Raw genomic sequence first — 19,458 nt, forward strand, 5'->3', positions numbered from 1 at the left:
AGTCATCCCAGCCATGAATACGTCAAGCTGGGATATAAAAAAACCCTCTAGGGATGGAGAATCTACCACCTCTCTAGGCAATACATTCCAGCGCTTCCCCACCTTCCTGGTGAAGTAGTTTCTCCTAATATCCGACCTAGTTGTCTTCTTCTGTAACTTCAGACCATTACTCCTTATTCCGCCCTCTGACACCGCTGAAAACAGTTTCTCTCCATCCTTTTTAGAGACCCCACCCCCTTTCAGGAAGTTGAAGGCTGTTATTAAATCACACCTCAGTCTTCTCTTTTGCAAATGATTAAGGGGCTGGAGCACAAGACCTATGAGGAGAGGCTGAGGGATTTGGGTTTGTTTAGTTTACAGAAGAGAAGACTTAGGGGTGATTTAATAGCAGCTTTTAACTTCCTGAAGTGGGCTCTAAAGAGGAGGGTGAGAAACTGTTCTCATGGTGTCACATGGCAGAACAAGGAGTAATGGTCTGAAGTTGAAGAGGGAGAGATGTACGATGGATATTAGGAAAAACTACTTCCTAGAGAAGTGGCAGATTTTCCATCCCTCCAGGTTTTTAAGTCCCAGCTTGACAAGGTCCTGGCTGGGATGACTTAGTGGGGGTTGATCCTGCTTGAAGCAGGGGGCTGGACTAGATGACCTCCTGAGGTCCCTTCCAGCCCTGTGATTCTATCAAACTAAACAAGCCCCAATCCCTCAACCTCTCCTCAAAGGTCATGTATTCCAGCCCCTTACTCATTTTTGTTGCCCTCCGCTGAACCTGCTCCAGCACGTCCACATCATTTCCTTCCTGGGGGCCCAAAACTAGATGCAGTACTCCAGCTGTGGCCTCACCAGTGCCAAATAGAGGGGAACAACCTGTCTAGATGTGCTCTAAATGCTCCTCCTAATGCACCCCAATATGCCGTTAGCCTTCTTGGCTACAAGGGCGCACTGTTTACTCATATCCAGCCTTTCGTCCGCTATAATCCCTGGGTCCCTTTCTGCTGTACTGCTGCTTAGCCTGTCAGTCCCCAGCCTATAACAATGCTTGGGAGTCTTCTGTCCCAAGGGCAGGACTCTACACTTCTCCTTGTTGAACTGCATCAGATTTCTTTTGGCCCCATCCTCCAATTTATCCAGGTCACTCTGGTGCCTTGATTAGATACAGTGTCAAATACCAGGAGAGGCAGGTCCATTCCAGTTATGGAGGGTGGAAAGCACTGAGCAGGGAGGGTTGGGTAAGGTTGGTCTGTCACTCCATGCCTGTAGGAGAGAGGTGTACAGGCGTGACGGGTGTGTGTGCACGCGCACGCACATGCACCACCTCTCCCCATGCAACCTTAAGGATAAGAAGGCAAATAAAAAGGCTCCAGCTACACAGTATTTCTTTTTAACAGGTGCTCAGTCAAACAGATGTTGATTTGAATGTTTCGATTACCATTCCCATTGGTGACATTTGAACTCAGCTGAATACAAGTAATTTCATCAGGTGTCCCATACGGACCATAGGAAATTATGATCACCCTAGACCTGAAAATTGCACTTCATCCTATAATTATTGTCTTGGTGCAAATTGGAATATTGTTCATTGCAATGTATTTTATGGGGCATTGGATGAAAATAATGCATGTAGAAACTACAACCACAAGCCCAAATTGCCTCTCTGTATGTCTCTTTGAAACAGTTGCATAAGGTATGACTCATTCCGTACTTGTTATTTGAACATAAGAATGACCATTATTGGGTCAGACCAAAGGTCCATCTAGCCCAGAATCCTGTCTGCCAACAGTGATAACTGCCAGGTGCCCCAGAGGGGGTGGACCAAAAAACAGTGATCAAGCAACTTGTCTCCTGCCATCCATCTCCAGCCTTTGACAAACAGAGGCCAGGGACACCATTCTACCCCTGGCTAATAGCCTTTTATGGACCTAACCTGTATTAATTTATCTAGTTCCTCTCTGAACACTCTTAGGCTACGTCTACACGTGAAGCCAACATCGAAATAGCTTATTTCGATGTAGCAACATCGAAATAGGCTATTTCGATGAATAACGTCTACACGTCCTCCAGGGCTGGCAACGTCGATATTCAACTTCAACGTTGCGCGGCACCACATCGAAATAGGCGCTGCGAGGGAACGTCTACACGCCAAAGTAGCACACATCGAAATAAGGGTGCTAGGCACAGCTGCAGACAGGGTCACAGGGCGGACTCAACAGCAAGCCGCTCCCTTAAAGGGCCCCTCCCAGACACAGTTGCACTAAACAACACAAGATACACAGAGCTGACAACTGGTTGCAGACCCTGTGACTGCAGCATGGATCCCCAGCTGCCGCAGCAGCAGCCAGAAGCCCTGGGCTAAGGGCTGCTGCCCACGGTGACCATAGAGCCCCGCAGGGACTGGAGAGAGAGCATCTCTCAACTCCCCAGCTGATGGCTGCCATGGAGGACCCGGCAATTTCGACGTTGCGGGACGCGGATCGTCTACACGGTCCCTACTTCGATGTTGAACGTCGAAGTAGGGCGCTATTCCGATCCCCTCATGAGGTTAGCGACTTCGACGTCTCGCCGCCTAACGTCGAAGTTAACTTCGAAATAGCGCCCGACGCTTGTAGCCGCGACGGGCGCTATTTCGAAGTTAGTGCCGCTACTTCGAAGTAGCGTGCACGTGTAGACACAGCTTTACAGTCCTGGCCTTCACAGCTTCCTCTGGTGAGGAGTTCCACAGGTTGACTGTGTGCTGTGTGAAGAAGAACTTTCTTTTATTAATTTTAAACCTGCTGCCCATTAATTTCATTTGGTGTCTTCTAGTTCTTATATTATGGGAACAAGTAAATAACTTTTTTTTTAATTCATCTCCACACCACTCGTGATTTTATATACCTCTATCATGTCCCCCCTCAGTCTCCTCTTTTCTAAGCTGAAAAGTCCCAGTCTTTTTAGCCTCTCCTTATATGGGACACATTCCAAACCCCTAATCATTTTAGTTGCCTTTTTCTGAACCTTTTCTAATGTCAAAATATCTTTTTTGAGGTGAGGAGACCACAGCTGTATGCAGTATTCAAGGTGCGGGAGCACCATAGTTTTATAAAGGGGCAGTAAAATATTCTTTGTCTTATTTTCCATCCCTTTTTTAATAGTTCCTAACATCCTATTTGCTTTTTTAACTGCTGCTGCACACCACGTGGGTGTTTTGAGAGAAATAGCCATGATAACCCCAAGATCTCTTTCCTGAATAGTTGTAGCTAAATTAGCTCCCATCATATTGTATGTATACTTGGGGTTATTTTTACCCTACGTGCACTACTTTATACTTATTCACATTAAATTTCATCTGCCATTTTGTTGCCCAGTCACTCAGTTTGGTGAGATCTTTCAGAAGTTCTTCACAGTCTTCTTTTGTCTTGACTATTTTGAACAGTTTAGTAACATCCGCAAACTTTACCACCTCACTACTGACCCCCTTCTCTAGATCTTTTATGAATAAGTTGAATATGGATCTGTCCTAGGACTGACCCTGGGGGAACACCACTCCTGAAGATGCTGGACAGCCCTTTCCTGCTCTAGGTTAGAGCTGGGGGTATCCTTTTGTTGGCCACCGGCCTTCCTTGACTTCTATGGGGTGAAAACAATCTTCCTCAAGATGTCCTGTCCTTTTGCAGTTACTACAGGTTTTGGGTTTCTTTTTAAGCTTATAGTCTTTTGCCAGGTGTCCTGGCTTCCCGCAGTTGTAACAGGAGGCAGTCCTGTTTACATGGACTGTGGCTACTGCCTCTATGGAGTTGATGGGGGCTCCCTTCCTTTTCTTCCTGCTTTCTAATTCAGTAGCCCATCTCATGACATCCACATGTGTTTCCAACTGAGATACCTAGGGGCAGTACTGCTTGATGGTCTGTGGACATTCCCTCCTTTAGAATTTGGAGGAACACTTTGTGGTCTCTGGTGGTTACCCCTTCTAGACCAGAATAGGAGCAGAAGGCATTCCATTTCTTTTCTGCATAAGACATAACAGACTCTCCTTTCTGCCAGATTACTGCCTGCAGGGCTCCCCAGTTAGCAGTCTGGGTTCCTAGGACTGCAGTGAGTGCCTCTCTAAACTTGTTCATGTTGTGTGCATCCAGGTTTTCTACTCACCCATTACGGTTCTGAAGGCTGGGGGTAGTGTCCTCAGCCCAGAGTCCTGACCTCCATCTTTCCTCCAAGTTATCCCACACATCTCCTGGACATTTGCATCTGGCTAAGATATGTACGTCCTTCCTGTGTAGCCCATGCATCGCTCTGAGGCTATCAATTTTGTCCCAGAACTCAGTGTTTCTATGATTGCATTTTAAAATGGGCAGATCTGAGATTATTGCTTGTTTTTCCAAGGGTGTGAAGGGATGGTATACCGAAGTGGTCTATGTCTTGAACTCCCCCCATGCCCCTTCATCTCCTGGGGGACCTCTTACTCTCCGGGTTTGCACTTCAGTTGGGGCCATGCATAATATCTGATCCCCAAGAGTTAACTTTTGTGCCTCTCCTGGGTTCTGTCCAGGATTAAGGGCGTGTTCTGATTCAAAAGGGGCTGGGTATGGCGCAGGGGATAAAGAATCATCAGAATCGCCCTGTGGGGGTGGATCTCCCCAGAAGTGGTGGGGCGGCGGTGCAGGTGGTGGGGGATGCATACTGGCTGCGATTTCCTTCTCCCCTGACTGTGGTGTTCTCCCCAGGCACAGAGGTTGTGATGCTTGTGGTTTGACTTTCTCACTCTGGGGCAGACATTTGCTGTTTAGAACATTGTTCTCATCCCTCAGGGCTTTATTTTCTGGTTCCTTTAATTCAAGGATGTCCAATAATGTTATCATTGTTTTTCCTGTTTTGTCCTTATTTTGAGTGGACCACCACTTGATCAAATTCTCCTCTGTTCCGGCTGTGGCATAATTTGCCTTTTTAATGGCTGCCTTCCAAGTACATATGCATTTATATTCTAGATACCCTGGTGAATTAGCTCTTGTTTCTCCTTTAGATGCCATAACTTCTGTTCTGACTTAGCTGTTGTCTAGGGGTGTGTACTGTCTCCCTCTCTTTCCCGCCTTTTTTTTTTTTTTTTACTTTTATTTTGTTTTACTGTAAGTTACGTGAGCTCAGGCTTCCCCGGATCGAATGTCCGGTTTGGATGGGGATGCGTGCTCTCCGCCCCCTTCTCTAGATAGATATGTGTACAGCTTTACCATGGCCTTAGTGCACACAATGCCGGCCTGAATGGGATGTGTACTATTCGAAGGCGTATACATTATGTGCCAGTCGGGGGCTTCTGTCAGGACTTGGAATGTTACGTGCAATGAGGAAGTGGGATCACCAAATTCACACTGCCTGCCTCCTTGCGTACCCAGACAGTCCTGGGCTTAACATACAGCTCAATTGTTCCCTTGTGGTTTGTTCAGTCCCTCCGTAACACACCCCTTAGCTTAAACAGTATACAACCATCTTGTACTTGTCCTCCTTTTATGAGTACCCCTTCTGACCTTGTGTTTGAATCACACACATCCAGGTTCCTTTTGGTTTAAATTTGGAAAGAGGAACCAAGATGTGTCTGAGGAAAAAAGAGACCAATGCCCCTAGCCTAATGAAGTGGTAAAATAAACAAACATACTCACCTCCCTTGGATGCCAGTCTCCGATTCTCACTCAGCTCACAAGCTTGGATCCTGGACAAGCCCCCAGATTGTTAGAATAAAGTCTGGATACTGTATGTGAAGCAACAAAGATTTATTACAACCAGCTAGTGGAGTGATTCTGAACTTGATTGAGTTTCAGAATACACTGATGGGCATCAAGTTATGATTGGTTATATAGAGAGCAGACAGGCAGAGGAAAGAATAGGAGCTGCATCTATAGGTAGTATATCATGTCTGACAATGACGTCTTGAGCTTGCACAGGCTCATTGGTTGTAGACTTGCATGTGGCTGAGGAGTCCAAGCTTTGAACAGCATTGGCTTTCACAATGGGGGCAAGGGAACTGTCCTGGCTCTGTTGCTGCAGCTGCTGCTGTTGCTTTCTTCCTCTCACGAGAATCAAAGAGGTGTACGCATCAGTGCTCTTCAAAGTTGTCATATGCATGTTGTACGAGAGCACGGCAGCCTGTTAGGTCTTTTGCATGCTGCTCTAGCTGATCTGGTTTTAAACCAGCATGAGCAATGTTGGCCTTCACACAATCTTTATGCCTCTTGGGAGGCCTACCTCGATTCCTTTTGCTCTGGGAGAGTTCACTGTAGAGGAGTTGCTTAGGGATTCTGGACTTCTCCATTCGTATGACATGCCCTGTCCAGTGAAGCTGGGCTTTCAGAATCTTGACTTCGATGCTCGTGGTTCCTGCTCTGTCCAGGACTTCCAGGTTTGTAACTCTGTCCTGCCAACGAATGTGCAGTAGTGACCTCAGGCTGTGTCTGTGGAAGCGCTCCAGCAGTTTTATGTGTTTTCTGTACAAGGTCCAGGTTTCACAGCCATACAGGAGACTGGTCAGGACTACAGCCTTGTACACTTTCAGTTTAGTGGACTGTCAGATATTGCGCTGATTCAACACTCGCGCTCTCAGACATCCTAGTGCCCGGCTGGCCTGGCAGATTCTGGCATTGATTTCTTTGTCAAGGGAGCCATCACTGGCTATCACATTGCCAAGGTACTTGAACTCCTCTACTGTTTTTAACTCTGTTCCTTCAACAAAGATTGAAGCAGGGAGAGCAGCAGATCCTGGAGCAGGTTGAAACAGTACCTGGGTCTTTCCTAGGCTGATGGTCAAACCAAAGGGGCGAGTGGCATCAGCAAACTTGTTGACGATGAGCTGGAGATCAGATTCCTTGTGTGCCATAAGTGCACAGTCGTCAGCAAAAAGGGTTTCGAGGATGAGCCTCTCCCATCACCAGGACTCCATCACCAGGGTTTTGAACTGGTCCCACTTTTGTGTTGGGTCTCCAGTCAGTGGTCCATGGGACGTCAGCACTTCGTCAAGGCAAGCTGCAAATTTCTCACGATGACCAGTGTGTTGCAGCTTCCCGATGTTGAAGGAGGGTCTGATAACCTTGAGCTTCTTGCGGTGCAGTGGTGTGATGTGCAGCATAAGGACTGATCTGATGAGCGTATGATCAGTCCAGCACTCAGCTCCCCGCATGGCCCTGGTGATCTTAACATCTCAAATGTCCCACCTGCGACTGATGACAGAGTCAATCAGGTGCCACTGTTTTGATCTCAGGTGTATCCATGTGGTCTTGTATTTATCAGCTTGCCTGAAGAGAGTGTTGGTAATCGTCAGATCATTTTCTGCACACAAGCTCAGCAGAAGGTGGCCATTGGCATTCAAGTTACCAACACCATGATGCCCCAGCACCCCTTTCCAGGTCCAGCAGTCCTTGCCGCCCTGGCGTTGAAGTCACCCAACAGGAGAAGCTTGTCACTAGGAGAAGTTACTTTCACAAGATGTTTAAAGTCCTCATAGAAACTCTTTTGCTTCGTCTCTGCTAGTCAGTGTGGGGGTGTAAGCGCTGATGACTGTAACGTGGCAAGAGGTGTTGAGGGGGAAGTGGAGCTTGATCAGATGCTCACTGATGAAAGTTGGTAGGTCAGGAAGCTGGTGCAGAAGGGATGTCTTGATGGCAAGTCCCACTCCGTGGATTCTCTCTTCATTTTCTGGACTGCCTTTCCAGAAGAAGGTGTAACCTCCTTTTGGTTTGCAGATGGATCCTTCCTCTGCCAGTCTGGCCTCGCTCAGGGCGACATTGTCAATGTTATAACGTGCCAGTTCTATTGCTATGAGGGACATTCTTCTCTCAGGCCTCACAGCATTCTCCCTGTCCAAGAGGGTGCAAACGTTCCATGCTGCAAATATCATCTTTCTTTTCACTGTTTTTCGACTGCTGTGAGGGTAAAACTGCCAGCTGCAGCATGCTGGCCATTTTGGTTGGGACAAGCAATTTTTGGAATGCCTTTTCTAGTCCCCTCCCTCATTTTGAGGGTGAGCAGTGCTGTTGCTAAAAAGGCCTGCTCAGTCGCCTGGGATGCTGCCAAACTCCTCTGTCGTCCCAGGGTCAGAGTCAAGTGACCAAATTCCGCAGGCCGCCTATGTGCAGGTTTGGAGCTACAACTACCACCTGTCGCTTTGCCCCTCCGCCATCACCGTAGGACTTTGAGGTAGACAGAAGTGATGAGAGTGTGCAAAGAACCTGTGCAGGAGAACGTTTAAAGTGGAAAAGCCGTTGCACAGGGGCAGTTCCACTCTCTCGACCTCAGAAGCCTGGTTCCAGTGGTACGAAAGTCGTCGCGGCTGGGACTTCCTTGGCTGCAGTGGGTGGCCAGGCCGTCTGTGGTGCCTTGTCGTGCCCTTCGCTCTCCACAGAGCGTTGCAGAACCACCGTCCTGGTCGTTGGATCTTGCTGTTGATCTCGTCTGCCCAGTCCACCAGAGCCGACTTCGCGTGCTGAGACAGGCAATTCCCTATCTCACCGCAGGTTTCAGACCTGCCGGCTCCCCTCACCCGGTTTCGCTGCCTGTTGAAGCGGTTTATCGGGGTGTGGCCGCTGCAGGAGACAGCTTCTTGGAGCCGCAGGTGAGAGCTGGGTGCCAGGTGGGGACCAAAGGGGCACGAACTGCCCCGAAGTGACACGACAAGTCCCCACACCAGAGGTGCTGCCCCTCCCTGGGCACATGACAGTAAAGAAATGAGCATAATCAATGGATGATCAATGTGCTTTCCAGATGAATTAATGAACAATCTGGGAGTTAGAGAGTTTCTGTGCACAGTTTACAGAACATTTTATCTATCAACAACTTGTCCTTTGAAGAGTGCGGTTGCCAGTACCGATGTGTAAAGTGGTGAGATCTCATCTGTAACACACTGATGGGTAAGGCAGTGATGTCTCATCCGGCATCCTGGTGTAATCTTTGCATGGACGTGACCATTCATGTTACCTCTACAGAATCAAAGCAAGTGGGCGATGCAGGATCAAAGCAGAAGTTACTGACAGAATCGTGTCAATTGCCTTTAACTATAGTCCAATTCCCCTCCCGACGGGGTCTCTTCCTGGAATGTGGCTGCCTAGGGAGCTATTTTCACTATCTGGGATGACCTCCCCAGATGGCCAGCGGCAGGGGGGGCAGGGTGGGTGGGCTTATCAGACCCAATTTTGGAACAGCAGTTCTTAGCACATGTTATGGCCTACTTCAGAATTTTATCCTATAGTGGCATATTGTTTTTACCCCCCCACCCCCAAAATGATCCCACGTGCAATACCCTTAGTGGGCAGGGTTAGAGCACCAGCGTTAGAACTGAGGGAAGGCATTCTCTCTCTGCCTTCTTGTTTATTCATTTCAGAAGTCAAGAGCAGTTTAGGTTAGGACACAGGTGCAACTCCCTTCTCCCCTTGCATCAGAAGCAGTCTTAACCACAGCAAGAGAGGACCCATGGGCTAGCAGAGCAGCCCCTTGGGGATGTATGTATCAGTCTGAGATATGGACATACAAGTCTTGACCCAAACAAAGCCCATGGAAATCACTGAAGAGTTGTGTGGCCTTCACAGTACCTTATGCCCACTCTGGCAAAGCCATTACACCTTCAACTAAAAATATGTACGACAGATAAAAATCTTTCAGTGTGGAGGTCCTGGTGTAAATAATGGACAAAACTGGATTCCAAATCCTGGCCCCCTCCAGATTCCCTCTTACAGGGTTCTGTTAGAGAAACATAGCTGCTTGGGTAGTGTGCTGCTAGCAGGCCTAACAGGCAGCAGGACAAAAACAAAGAAACAAGCCTTCTGGACACCGTGCTTGTGTCTACATGAGCCCCTTCCTTTTGAAAGGGGCATGTTAATGAGTGGGTTTGAAAGATGCTAACGAGGCACTGCAATGAATATACAGCGCCTCATTTCATGGCGGCCGTGGCCATTCGAAAGTGCAGCTTTACGAATCGCACAGCGCCCATGGAGACAGGACCTTCTGAAAGGACCCCCTTGGGTTTCAAAAGCCCTTCTTCCTATCTGGTGTGAGGAAGAAGGGCTTTTGAAAACTAGGGGGGTTCCTTTCGGAAGGTCCTGCCTCCATGGGCGGCGCGCGATTCGTAAAACCGCACTTTCGGATCACCGCAGCTGCTATTATGCTAGTGAGGCGTTGCATATTCATTGAAGCACCTCATTAGCATCTTTTGAACCCACTCATTCACATGCCCCTTTCGAAAGGAAGGGGCTCATGTAGACACAATCATGAGAATAGTTCTTCCCAGGAGATCTTTGTATGCTACAGTTTACATCCTCCTGCATTGTATTGGCCCCAGAACTTCAGAATCAGCACTCAAAGATTTCTCCTCTTTATCCTTTCGCTTTCAGCCAAACCCGCTCTTACGCTGCAATAACAGTCAAGGTGGAAAGAGCTTTAGGTAGCATTTACTCAGGTTTCTCCAGATACATGGTGGAGGTGGCACAGACAGAATACCAACTCCATAGGGATTATAGTCAGAGATTACAAGATAGCACTAGCTAAAGGCTTTGTAATTCTAAATTAAGAGGTTTTATCAAACACTAAGAAAGCAAGATAGTTCATCACTAGCCAGGATTTCTTCTCTTAAACAGCTACATCACAGTAGGACAATTCATTTGATCAGTTGGCGTCATTTTCTTAGTCTTAACGTTGTAGGAGAGGAGAAGGTTCTTCAGACGTTCCACGGTTTCTGGCTGCAACTGACGAGTTCTTGCCAGAATCCACGCAAAATCAATGTGGAAAAGTCTGAGAATACAGGTGCAGGAATATACCACGGTGTAGTTTTCATAGTCAGTGGAGAGTACCCAGTAAGGGCTGTAGCGCATGACTAGAAGAACAGCAGGGGCATCATTAGAACATATTATTCACCAACATTTTGGACAAAGGAGAGTTTGGTGCACATGGGAGATGTTTGTGGCTGTATCTGAGAACAGACATTGTGGGTACTGGTTATGCTGGTAGGCCCAGACATGACCCCACCATATCTCACATCTGGTGCCTGGCTCAGCATCCTTAGAGTCACTGGATCAGACATGCAGCTGGTATAAAAGCTGTGTAGTGTAACTCCCTGTTCTTATTTCCTGGTGTTCAGCCAAAGACACTTATTGCTGTAATTACAACAGCTTCCACAGGCTGTACGGGGTGGGGGGCAGAAACATATGGAGTCAAGTGCCCTTCCTCTCCCAACCCCACTGGCCTGCCAAAGTGGGAGGGGATCCGTCTTCACATTGTGCTTGGCCCATGGCACACGGAGTCCCAGTCCCTGGTAGGTGAGCCCAGGCAGGGAGCAGAGGGGCAAGACCAGGTTCTTCTCATGTTGGCTGCTCAGGGTCGCTGCTCTGTATGGTACAGCAGCTGCCTGAGAGCCTGGCTGTCTCCCACTCAGGGCCAGCTGCTGGGGATAGTGACCAAGCCAGCCATGCCCCCTCTACATATGTTATGCTAGTAGCACCATTTATTCACAGAGGCGCTGGCTGACAGGCCTAATTCTGCTCTCCATTAGAGTGGTGTAAATGTAGATTGTTGACTTAAAAGGAGTTAGAATTAGATCAGGTTGATAGTTGTCTGACAGAGCAGAATGTGGACAAGCAGGGCGTACTTCTGGATGTACATGTTACAGGGTTCATCCAGGCCTGACTCTCTGCTGCCTTGTGTGAAGCGGAATGGTAGTCTGTCTCACTCCCGCAGCATGTGTGTGATGGGCACATGGCAGTGCAGAACTAGGCCGCTCCCGGGTTTACGTTCTAGAATAAGAATCATCTCCTGCCCCCCTCCATGCACACAGGAGGCATCAGAGCAGCCTTTAAAGCTCTAACAAGCCAGCAGAAGGTGCAGGGAGGGACAGAAGAGGTGGACAAAAGGTTCCAAAATGGTATTGTGAGTCAGGAGAAACTGGCATGTCACAGTGACGGTGGGGGCCTTGACGGGATGATGACAAGAAAAGAAAACTCCAGTAATTCAATCAAAATAAAATTGTTTCTCCAACTTCCTTGTGGACACAGAAATGTTTCTCCTGATGCGTTTCTCACAGGGTGGGGGGAGCTTATCACTGGGCCTGGCTCTCCTCTCACTTAAAGCAGCTTTAGACAGAGGGGCTCCTCTCATCTAAGCCGGGGTGAAAGCAGAATCAGGACTCCATCTGGGTGCTGCTGAAATCAACAGCAAGACCCTTGGCCCAATGCATGGAGTATAATTAAACTTCTTAACACCACACTTACACCAGTGAAAACGGACACTCAGCTTGGCCGGCTCCTTGTCTGCCTGGATCGCCTCCCCCTCGATTTGACTAACTCTGCCGTCAGAGCTAAGGGTTGAGAGGGTTGGAAATTAAAAGCTTGAAATCATAATTAAATAGTTAATCCCAGGGACTCAGTCTCCCGAGGGGTACGTTACACATAGTTCACTAAAATCCATAGCAAAACCCCACATAATGCGCACTGCAGTTAACAGCAGCTTCCCAGTAGGCACAGAATCAACTTTTAGCTGGCACGTTTCGCGGGCTAGTCACAGCACAGTCTAGATGCTGTGCCATGCAGAGCTATCCAGATGGTAATAGAGGCACATGGGGATTGCCATACTGGATCAGATCAAGTGGCCCTTAGCCCAGGACAACCACCTACCACTTGGGTATTTTCCTGCTATGTTTGCTGCTGTGCTGAGCTGCTTGTGCCACTGCAATGTCAATGTATGTTTGGCAAATCTACACCCATGGCCTAGTGTGCACACAATGTATTATCTACAGAAAAGAAAGAAAAACCTCAAACTGTTACGTACGAGAGGAAGTGGGAAGAACCCCAGCCGTGTGACAGACATTCGCCGTGTAGCTTACTACTCCCCTGGAGAGCTCACAGGTACCCCAGGAGGAGGAGAAGACTGTGTGAGCTGTGAGGACAGAGATTGCTTTTTTCCTTGTCTTTGCACAGTGGCCAGCGCAACACCACCACCACCGGGAAGCAGGTGTCCTTCGGGGAGGGAAGCGTGGCACCCCCCTGAGAGCAGAGCTCTGCATGTGTTCACCTTGTGCAGGCAGGTATGGCGAACAGACATGATTTCCTAGTCACTTCTCCTTTCACTCTGAAATTGAGAGCCCAACCCCAGAGCATGCCCAGTTCTGCCTAAAACTCAGAAATCATCATTGTTCTTTCCATAACGCTTCAGCTTCCCCTGCCTGGTTTCCTTACAAAGGCAGCTCACAGTAAAACAGCGCCCAGAGGCCTGACGCCATCAGCATCAGCGCAGTTCTCGACTTTCTCATGCTGCGGGCAGAGACCGAAAGGATGTCTAAAGCTAGGGGTATGGAGCATTCAGACTTGATGGCACTTCACACTCATGCAACATGGGTGAGAGAGCTGCAACTCTGGAGCATGTTGGCTCTGTGCTGACATGGGGTGAACATGGAGCAGATCGACATGGCACATGGAGCACGGAGAGGCCAGGCATGCGATCAACATCAGTGAAAGGAGAATCTACACTACAGATGATGGTGATTTAAGTTGTGTTGCTGCACAACCATCGCAGTAATTAAATCGGGTCTGCACGGCCACACTAATGCCTTCTGTCAGTGGCACATGTCCTCACCCGTGGTGCTTGCCAGCCCTGGGCAGTGGGGCTCCAGCTGCCAGCTGCCAGGGGCTGACATCCAGAACAATCTGATGGAAGCACTGACGCTGTGTTGCCCTAATGATACTGAGTGCTGTACCTTAGTGCTATGCCTTGTGTGGATGTGCAGTTATGATGTCCATGGAGTGGGGTCAGCGGAAGCGGCCCTGTAGTGTGTAGCTAGGTCAGTGTAAGCACACACAATACACCAGGGCAGTAGGAATCAGGCCTCTCCTGTTTAAGGGGAGGAGATCCCAACACCCCTTCTTCAACACCACAGAAGTCACCCAACTTCCAATAACCACATTCTCACACCTGTCGAACTGCCTGTGCCCAGCTTAGACTACAGCATATTATTCCGCAAGTCAATCACATGTCCCAGTCTGACAAAGTCAGATTTGTTTAATTAAAGTTTCTGGACTGTCATCCCAACACCGTCACTCAACAGCAAAAACACCTTTAACTGGAGCCGCCCACTTCCGGAGCTGGGAAGGGAGAGGTCACAGGGTCTGAAGAAATGCACCTATGGTTATGAGACAAGAGAGCAGGAGTTCTACTTCCTGTTCTGCCTCTGACTCATTGAGGCCTTGGGTAACTTATTCTGCCTCTTTGCCCAAGCTGCCCCCATCGGTACAAAGAAGAAAGTGACAACGCTTGCCAACACGTCAGGACTCTGCTCTGAACACACACAATGGCAGAAAACAGTAAGTACCTTCTGTCAGGGTTGTTGCTTTGTCCCTTCAAGAGCAGGTTGCTTGGGAGAGGGTGAAGTGTGTGTGAGCCCTGAAAAGGGGTGGGACCATCCAAGCAGCAAAATACGTCCTGGCTCCTTCTTATGGGGGCCGCTCCATCTGCCACTGCATTCAGGACTCCCTGCACAGCAGGCTGGTGTTCTGTATCTTGATCAGCTGGAGCAGGGTGGGCAAACTTTCTGGCCTGAGTGCCACATCAGGTGACGGAAATAGCATGGAGAGCCAGGAATGCTCACCAGCTGGAGTTGGGAGGAGGGCTCCAGAGGGGGGGCGGGCTCTGGGATGGGACCATGGATGAGGGGTTTGGTGTGCAGTTGGGGGCTCTAGGCTGGGACTGAGGAGTTCAGAGGTAGGAAGGAAACCAGGGGTGGGACAGGGGTTGGGGCACAGGCTCTGGGTTGTGCTTATCTTCTTAAGCAGCTCCCAGAAGCAGGAGCATGTCCCCCTTCCAGCTGCTACACAGAGGCACAGCCAGTCAGCTCTGTGCACTGCCTCTGTGTCCACGAGTGTCACCCCTGCGGCTCCCCGGCTGCAGTTCCCAGCCAACAGGAGCTGTGGGGGCAGTGCTGGGGTGGGGGCAGCACATGGATCCCCGGGCTGCCCTTACATGTAGAAGCTGGAAGTAGGACATGCCACTGCTTCTGGGAGCCACACAGCATCACAACACACCTGGAGCAAGATAAGCCTTTCACCTACTCCCCAGTGGGAACTCGAGAGGCCAGGTTAAAATGGCTGATGGGCCACACGTGGCTCACAGGACGTAGTCTACCCCTGCACCCCAAGCTAGGATGCTGAAGATGGGGCAATGATTACACAGATGGCCCATCACACCACAACCTCCCCCATCACCTGCTGTTCAGTATGGACCCAGTGAATTACCCTACTGTTTGTCTACCTCTCTTTGCCAAATGAGGAGAGGAAACAGAACAAGGTGGACACAGAGGGAGATGGGCCCTGCTGCTCTGCCAAGCACAAAGAATGGGCTGCAATTTTGTTATTGTTCCAGGGAACAAAGCCACCACATCACTCCAGAGAACATGAAGAACCGGCTTTCATTCATTCACTCACAACAGCCTCCTGTGAAAGCTGAGATGGTGGACAGCGATACAGGAAAAATACCCAGACCAGGCTGAAAAGTTCAGCTTTGGGGCGTGCAAATCACAAGTAAAATACAATCAATCAATGTGCATTGATTTAAGGGGCAGCTATTTCTGGGACACATTACATGGCAATTACTAACTGAGCTAAGTGAACACTGCAGAAACAGGCTTACAAATACCCGCTTCACTGAGAGTGGCCAAGTGGCTTTGGCCGCATTTGTGTCCCCTTGACCGACTTTTGGGGGCTACTCACCCACGTGCAAGGGGCCAGGGAAAGAGACAACGGCCTGTTAAGCACTAAGTGGTACAAGGGCCTCACGCTGCCGCTGCACAGGGATGAATGGCATCAGGGCCGTCCTTACACCTTCAGGGGATCCACACAGCTTGAGCACCTCTCCCTCCCTCTCTGCTGGGGAGTAGGGCAGCAACTCTGCAGGTGGGAGCTGTGCTCAGGGATGGGGGGCGGGGGCAGGACAGGGAGGCTGGTGTGGGAAGAGGGAGCAGTGCAGCCCATGATTGGGGCCACCAGAACTGGGAGGCCACCAGAGCAAGGTGCGTGGGGGTTGAGGGATTCAGTGGGGAGTGGGGACAGACGGGCCGGGGGATTGGGCCACGGGGAGAGGAGATAGAGTGGAGAGTGCAAAGGGGCCAGACGATGGGCCAGAGGCAGAGCAGAGGAGGGACAGAGGGGATGGGGGATTGGGCCAAGGTGCTGGGGATTGTGAGGCTGCATGTAGGAGGCGGAGCGGACACCAGGGGATTGGTGCTGTGTTGGGCATACACAAGCACAGCATGAGGGGGCAAAGTGGTGTTCCACACAGCTGCAAACTCTGTGTATGCCTAGGGATGGCCCCGAACGGCACCCTGTCACTAGCTCCCTCTCCTGCCCAGAGCACCCAGCATTACGTGCAGTGGGTCTGTTTTTCCAAGCCAAGCAAAGTCAACAAGGACTGCAGGCCAGGCATAAGTAATACTCAGCACTTCACTGTATACATTGAGCTCTTTCTTACGAGCTCCCACCCCCACATGCAATAGGACAAGTCACACTGGCGCTCAAAGAGTACGCCACAGAAACCAAGGTCCCAAGCTACAGCCCAAGGAAAGGGACATGGTGCATTCGGCCTTGCCTTCACCTGACCACAGGGTCTAACTTGTCCTGCCATCTGAGTTACTGAAAGCATGGGGTGAGTTTCCTCTCTTCCTTGCATGACGCACTCTGGACATGAGAGGAGGCTGTGGCAGCAGATACCGAGAAAGATAGTATCAGCCAGCGAGTGCAAGTAAAGAGACTCTCTGCTCAGCTGCAAGAAACTCCAGGCTCACTGGGATCCTGCTGCAGCATGGACACAGGCCTGGGAAAACATACTTACAGGACCTGTTGATTCAGCACTTTAATCTTCCCATTCTCCTTCAGGGAGTAGTTGGCCTGGATGCAGATTCCCTTCTCAAAGCACGCAGGCAGCTTTTCGATCTCATACCATTGCCCAAGGTACTGAAAAAGGAAAGCCCAGAACGAGCCTGGTGAGTGTCCTCACAGTCAAAGGGTTCAATGGATCTGATCAATAGGCTGCAGAGCAGCACAGTCAATTCATTAACAGCATCCTTAGTCTGCTCAGGTCAGAGAAACTTTTCTATTACTTGAGCTAGAAAGCTGAGCTCTGTACCAGAGGGGCTAATGCACAGTGCTGGACTGGAATTCAGGACTCTTGGGTTGTCTACTAGACTAGCTTTCTGTGGGACCATGGGCACCTTTGTGCCTCCGTTTCCTCATTTGTAAAAGAGGATAATGGTACTTGCCTCCTTTGTTAAGTGCTTTGAGATCTACTGGTGAACAGCTCTGAAGCAGGGTGAGGGACATCACTACTACACTCACATCCCCAGTGGAGTGGGCATGGGGACATAACACACATAGCAGTGAGTTGCAGCCTCCTGAAAGCTGCTCAGCGTCCTGATAGGCCAGCTGATCCTTATATTATACACTGTCTTTGCCTTCCTTGCATCCAAAAAGCATTATTTTAGATTTCTTCCCACCTTGGTAACATCAAAGTTCTCCTGGACCACTGGCTCCGGACATGGCCCCCAGCTAAACGTTTGCCCCTTGGTGAGCGGGAGGAGGATGAACAGAACGGAAAGCAGCATCACAGACCCAGGCATGGTCACCTGTGGGTGCGGATGGGCACTGGACCTACAAAGATATAAAACAGAACGTCTGGGCCAGGGGCATGGCTCGGGGAGGCTGGTATCAATAGTACCTGGGACTGACTTTGGGCAGCTGTAGTGGACAGTCTCCTCCTGAGCATGGGGCTGGAAATAGAGAGGGGGTTTAGCCATCTGTGGTGGGGTGTTTGGTACGGAAGTAGACAGACAGGAGAACTAGTGAGAGAGACAGGGCAGTGAGTTCCCTGAGTAAATGAAGCCAACTCTTTAGTGCCGTATTTCCTACTTTTCCTCCACCTGTTAGCTCTGAATTTTCCCTTCCCTTGCTGGGCAGGCACCATGGGAGCTCTGGGGTATTTGTCTTACTTCCTCATAGCAGCTGAGCTCCTTGGCTAGGGGGTGCATCTCACTGGCAGCCATACAGAGGCAAACCTTTAACTCTAGACCCGTAGGCCCTGACAGGCAGGCAGCCCTTGGCTTCTTCTGGTTGTCCCATCATACTTCTGAAAGACACATTAAAATAAATCCAGCAAAAGTATTCTTGGGTTGCAGGCAGGTTACAAATCTACAGCCCACATCCACAGGGCTTTGCAGCCTCCTGCTTTTAAAAACAGCCAAGAATCAGCTTGAGCACCTCCCCCAATATGTAAGGAAAGCCTGGGCTCTCCCCTGCCCCTAACAGTTACCGATGGCTCCTTGCTACAAGGCACGCCCCTTCTGTTTCTATCTCTTGTAGGGAGCTGGGACAATTTGCAGAGGGGGCACTGAGAGCCATTGAACCAGAGTGTGACCCTGTGTAAAATGCAAACCCCTTCAAATGAGAAAACAAAAAGCAATCAAGTAGCACTTTAAAGACTAGCAAAATAGTTTATTAGGTGAGCTTTCGTGGGACAGACCCACTTCCTCAGACCATAGCCAGACCAGAACAGACTCAATATTTAAGACACAGAGAACCAAAAACAGTAAGCAAGGAGGACAAATCAGAATAAGATAATCAAGGTGAGCAAATCAGAGAGTGGAGGCGTGGGGGGGAAGATCAAGACTTAGATTGAGCCAAGTATGCAGGCGAGCCTTTTGCTAGTCTTTAAAGTGCTACTTGACTGCTTTTTGTTTTGATAATGTATAGACTAGCACGGCTTCCTCTCTGTTACCCTTCAAACGAGAGGTGCAGTAACCCCCCAGCACCTACCATCTCCTCTGGAGAACAGGATTGGGAGCTGCTGAGTACTGCAAAAAGCAGAAAGAGACACCATGGCAAAGGGAGAGGAGTCCTGCCAAAGAGTAATCACACAAACCCCAGGAGCTGGGTGGCAGGGTGCTCGGAAAACAGCCCCTTGGTTTTGAATTACAGCATCAGACTCCTGCCTACAAGCAGGTCCAGAACCAGAGGCACAAGAGAGCAGCTCCTGGCTTTCATGGACATGCACCTTCAAGTAATGAATTCAGCAACGTACCTTAGCTGACAAAGTGAAGCCAAGCGCTCGGCTGTGTTGCCACAGGCCCCGAGTTATGAAGAACAGCTAGCTGCTGAGCCGCCCTCCCTTATTTTATAAGCACCCTAGGATCATGGTTACTTAATGAGAGCACAAGCCACACCCTGAGCCCTGCTACACTTGTTTGTTTGTTTGGAAGGCAGCTTAGATGGCTTAAATGTGCACCCAGTGCAAAACTGCCGTGTCTTTGTCATTCAGGGGCTCCCTGAGGGAAACAAGGGCCCGTGTGTTTCTGTGCAGAGCACTTGCAGCTGCAGGGATACTTTGCAGCTTGACTGCATGGCAGGGGCCTGCCAGTGCTGTTTAAAGGGTCGATTAAATGTCACCCCCACGGATGGAGCTGCTCCTAGCCCAGCTGGAGACTGCCGA

The 19,458-nt window shown here is 49.6% G+C and overlaps 1 protein-coding gene across 1 annotated transcript; it reads right to left on the reverse strand.

Moving 5' to 3' along the window:
* Nucleotides 1–10,580: 10,580 nt before the first annotated feature.
* On the reverse strand, nt 10,581–17,593 carry APOD (apolipoprotein D). The gene is made up of 4 exons (XM_075004544.1): nt 17,471–17,593; nt 16,810–16,931; nt 12,207–12,292; nt 10,581–10,816 (listed from the first exon to the last, which is right to left on the reverse strand). The coding sequence occupies exons 1-4, from the start codon at nt 17,591–17,593 to the stop codon at nt 10,581–10,583; spliced, it is 567 nt and encodes a 188-aa protein (XP_074860645.1).
* Nucleotides 17,594–19,458: the final 1,865 nt, after the last annotated feature.

Source organism: Carettochelys insculpta, chromosome 10 (genome assembly GCF_033958435.1).
Source record: "Carettochelys insculpta isolate YL-2023 chromosome 10, ASM3395843v1, whole genome shotgun sequence".
In the NCBI taxonomy this organism is placed as follows: Eukaryota; Metazoa; Chordata; order Testudines; family Carettochelyidae; genus Carettochelys; species Carettochelys insculpta.

Excerpts from the sequence above, each read along its gene's own strand:
- APOD (XM_075004544.1), bottom strand. The coding sequence starts at position 17,593 with ATGCCTGGGTCTGTGATGCTGCTTTCCGTTCTGTTCATCCTCCTCCCG. Across the intron at positions 16,932-17,470 it reads AGAACTTTGATGTTACCAAG|TACCTTGGGCAATGGTATGA; the intron begins GTGGGAAGAAAT and ends TTCCTTTTTCAG. Across the intron at positions 10,817-12,206 it reads GAGTGTCCGTTTTCACTGGT|TCATGCGCTACAGCCCTTAC; the intron begins GTAAGTGTGGTG and ends CTGTTCTTCTAG.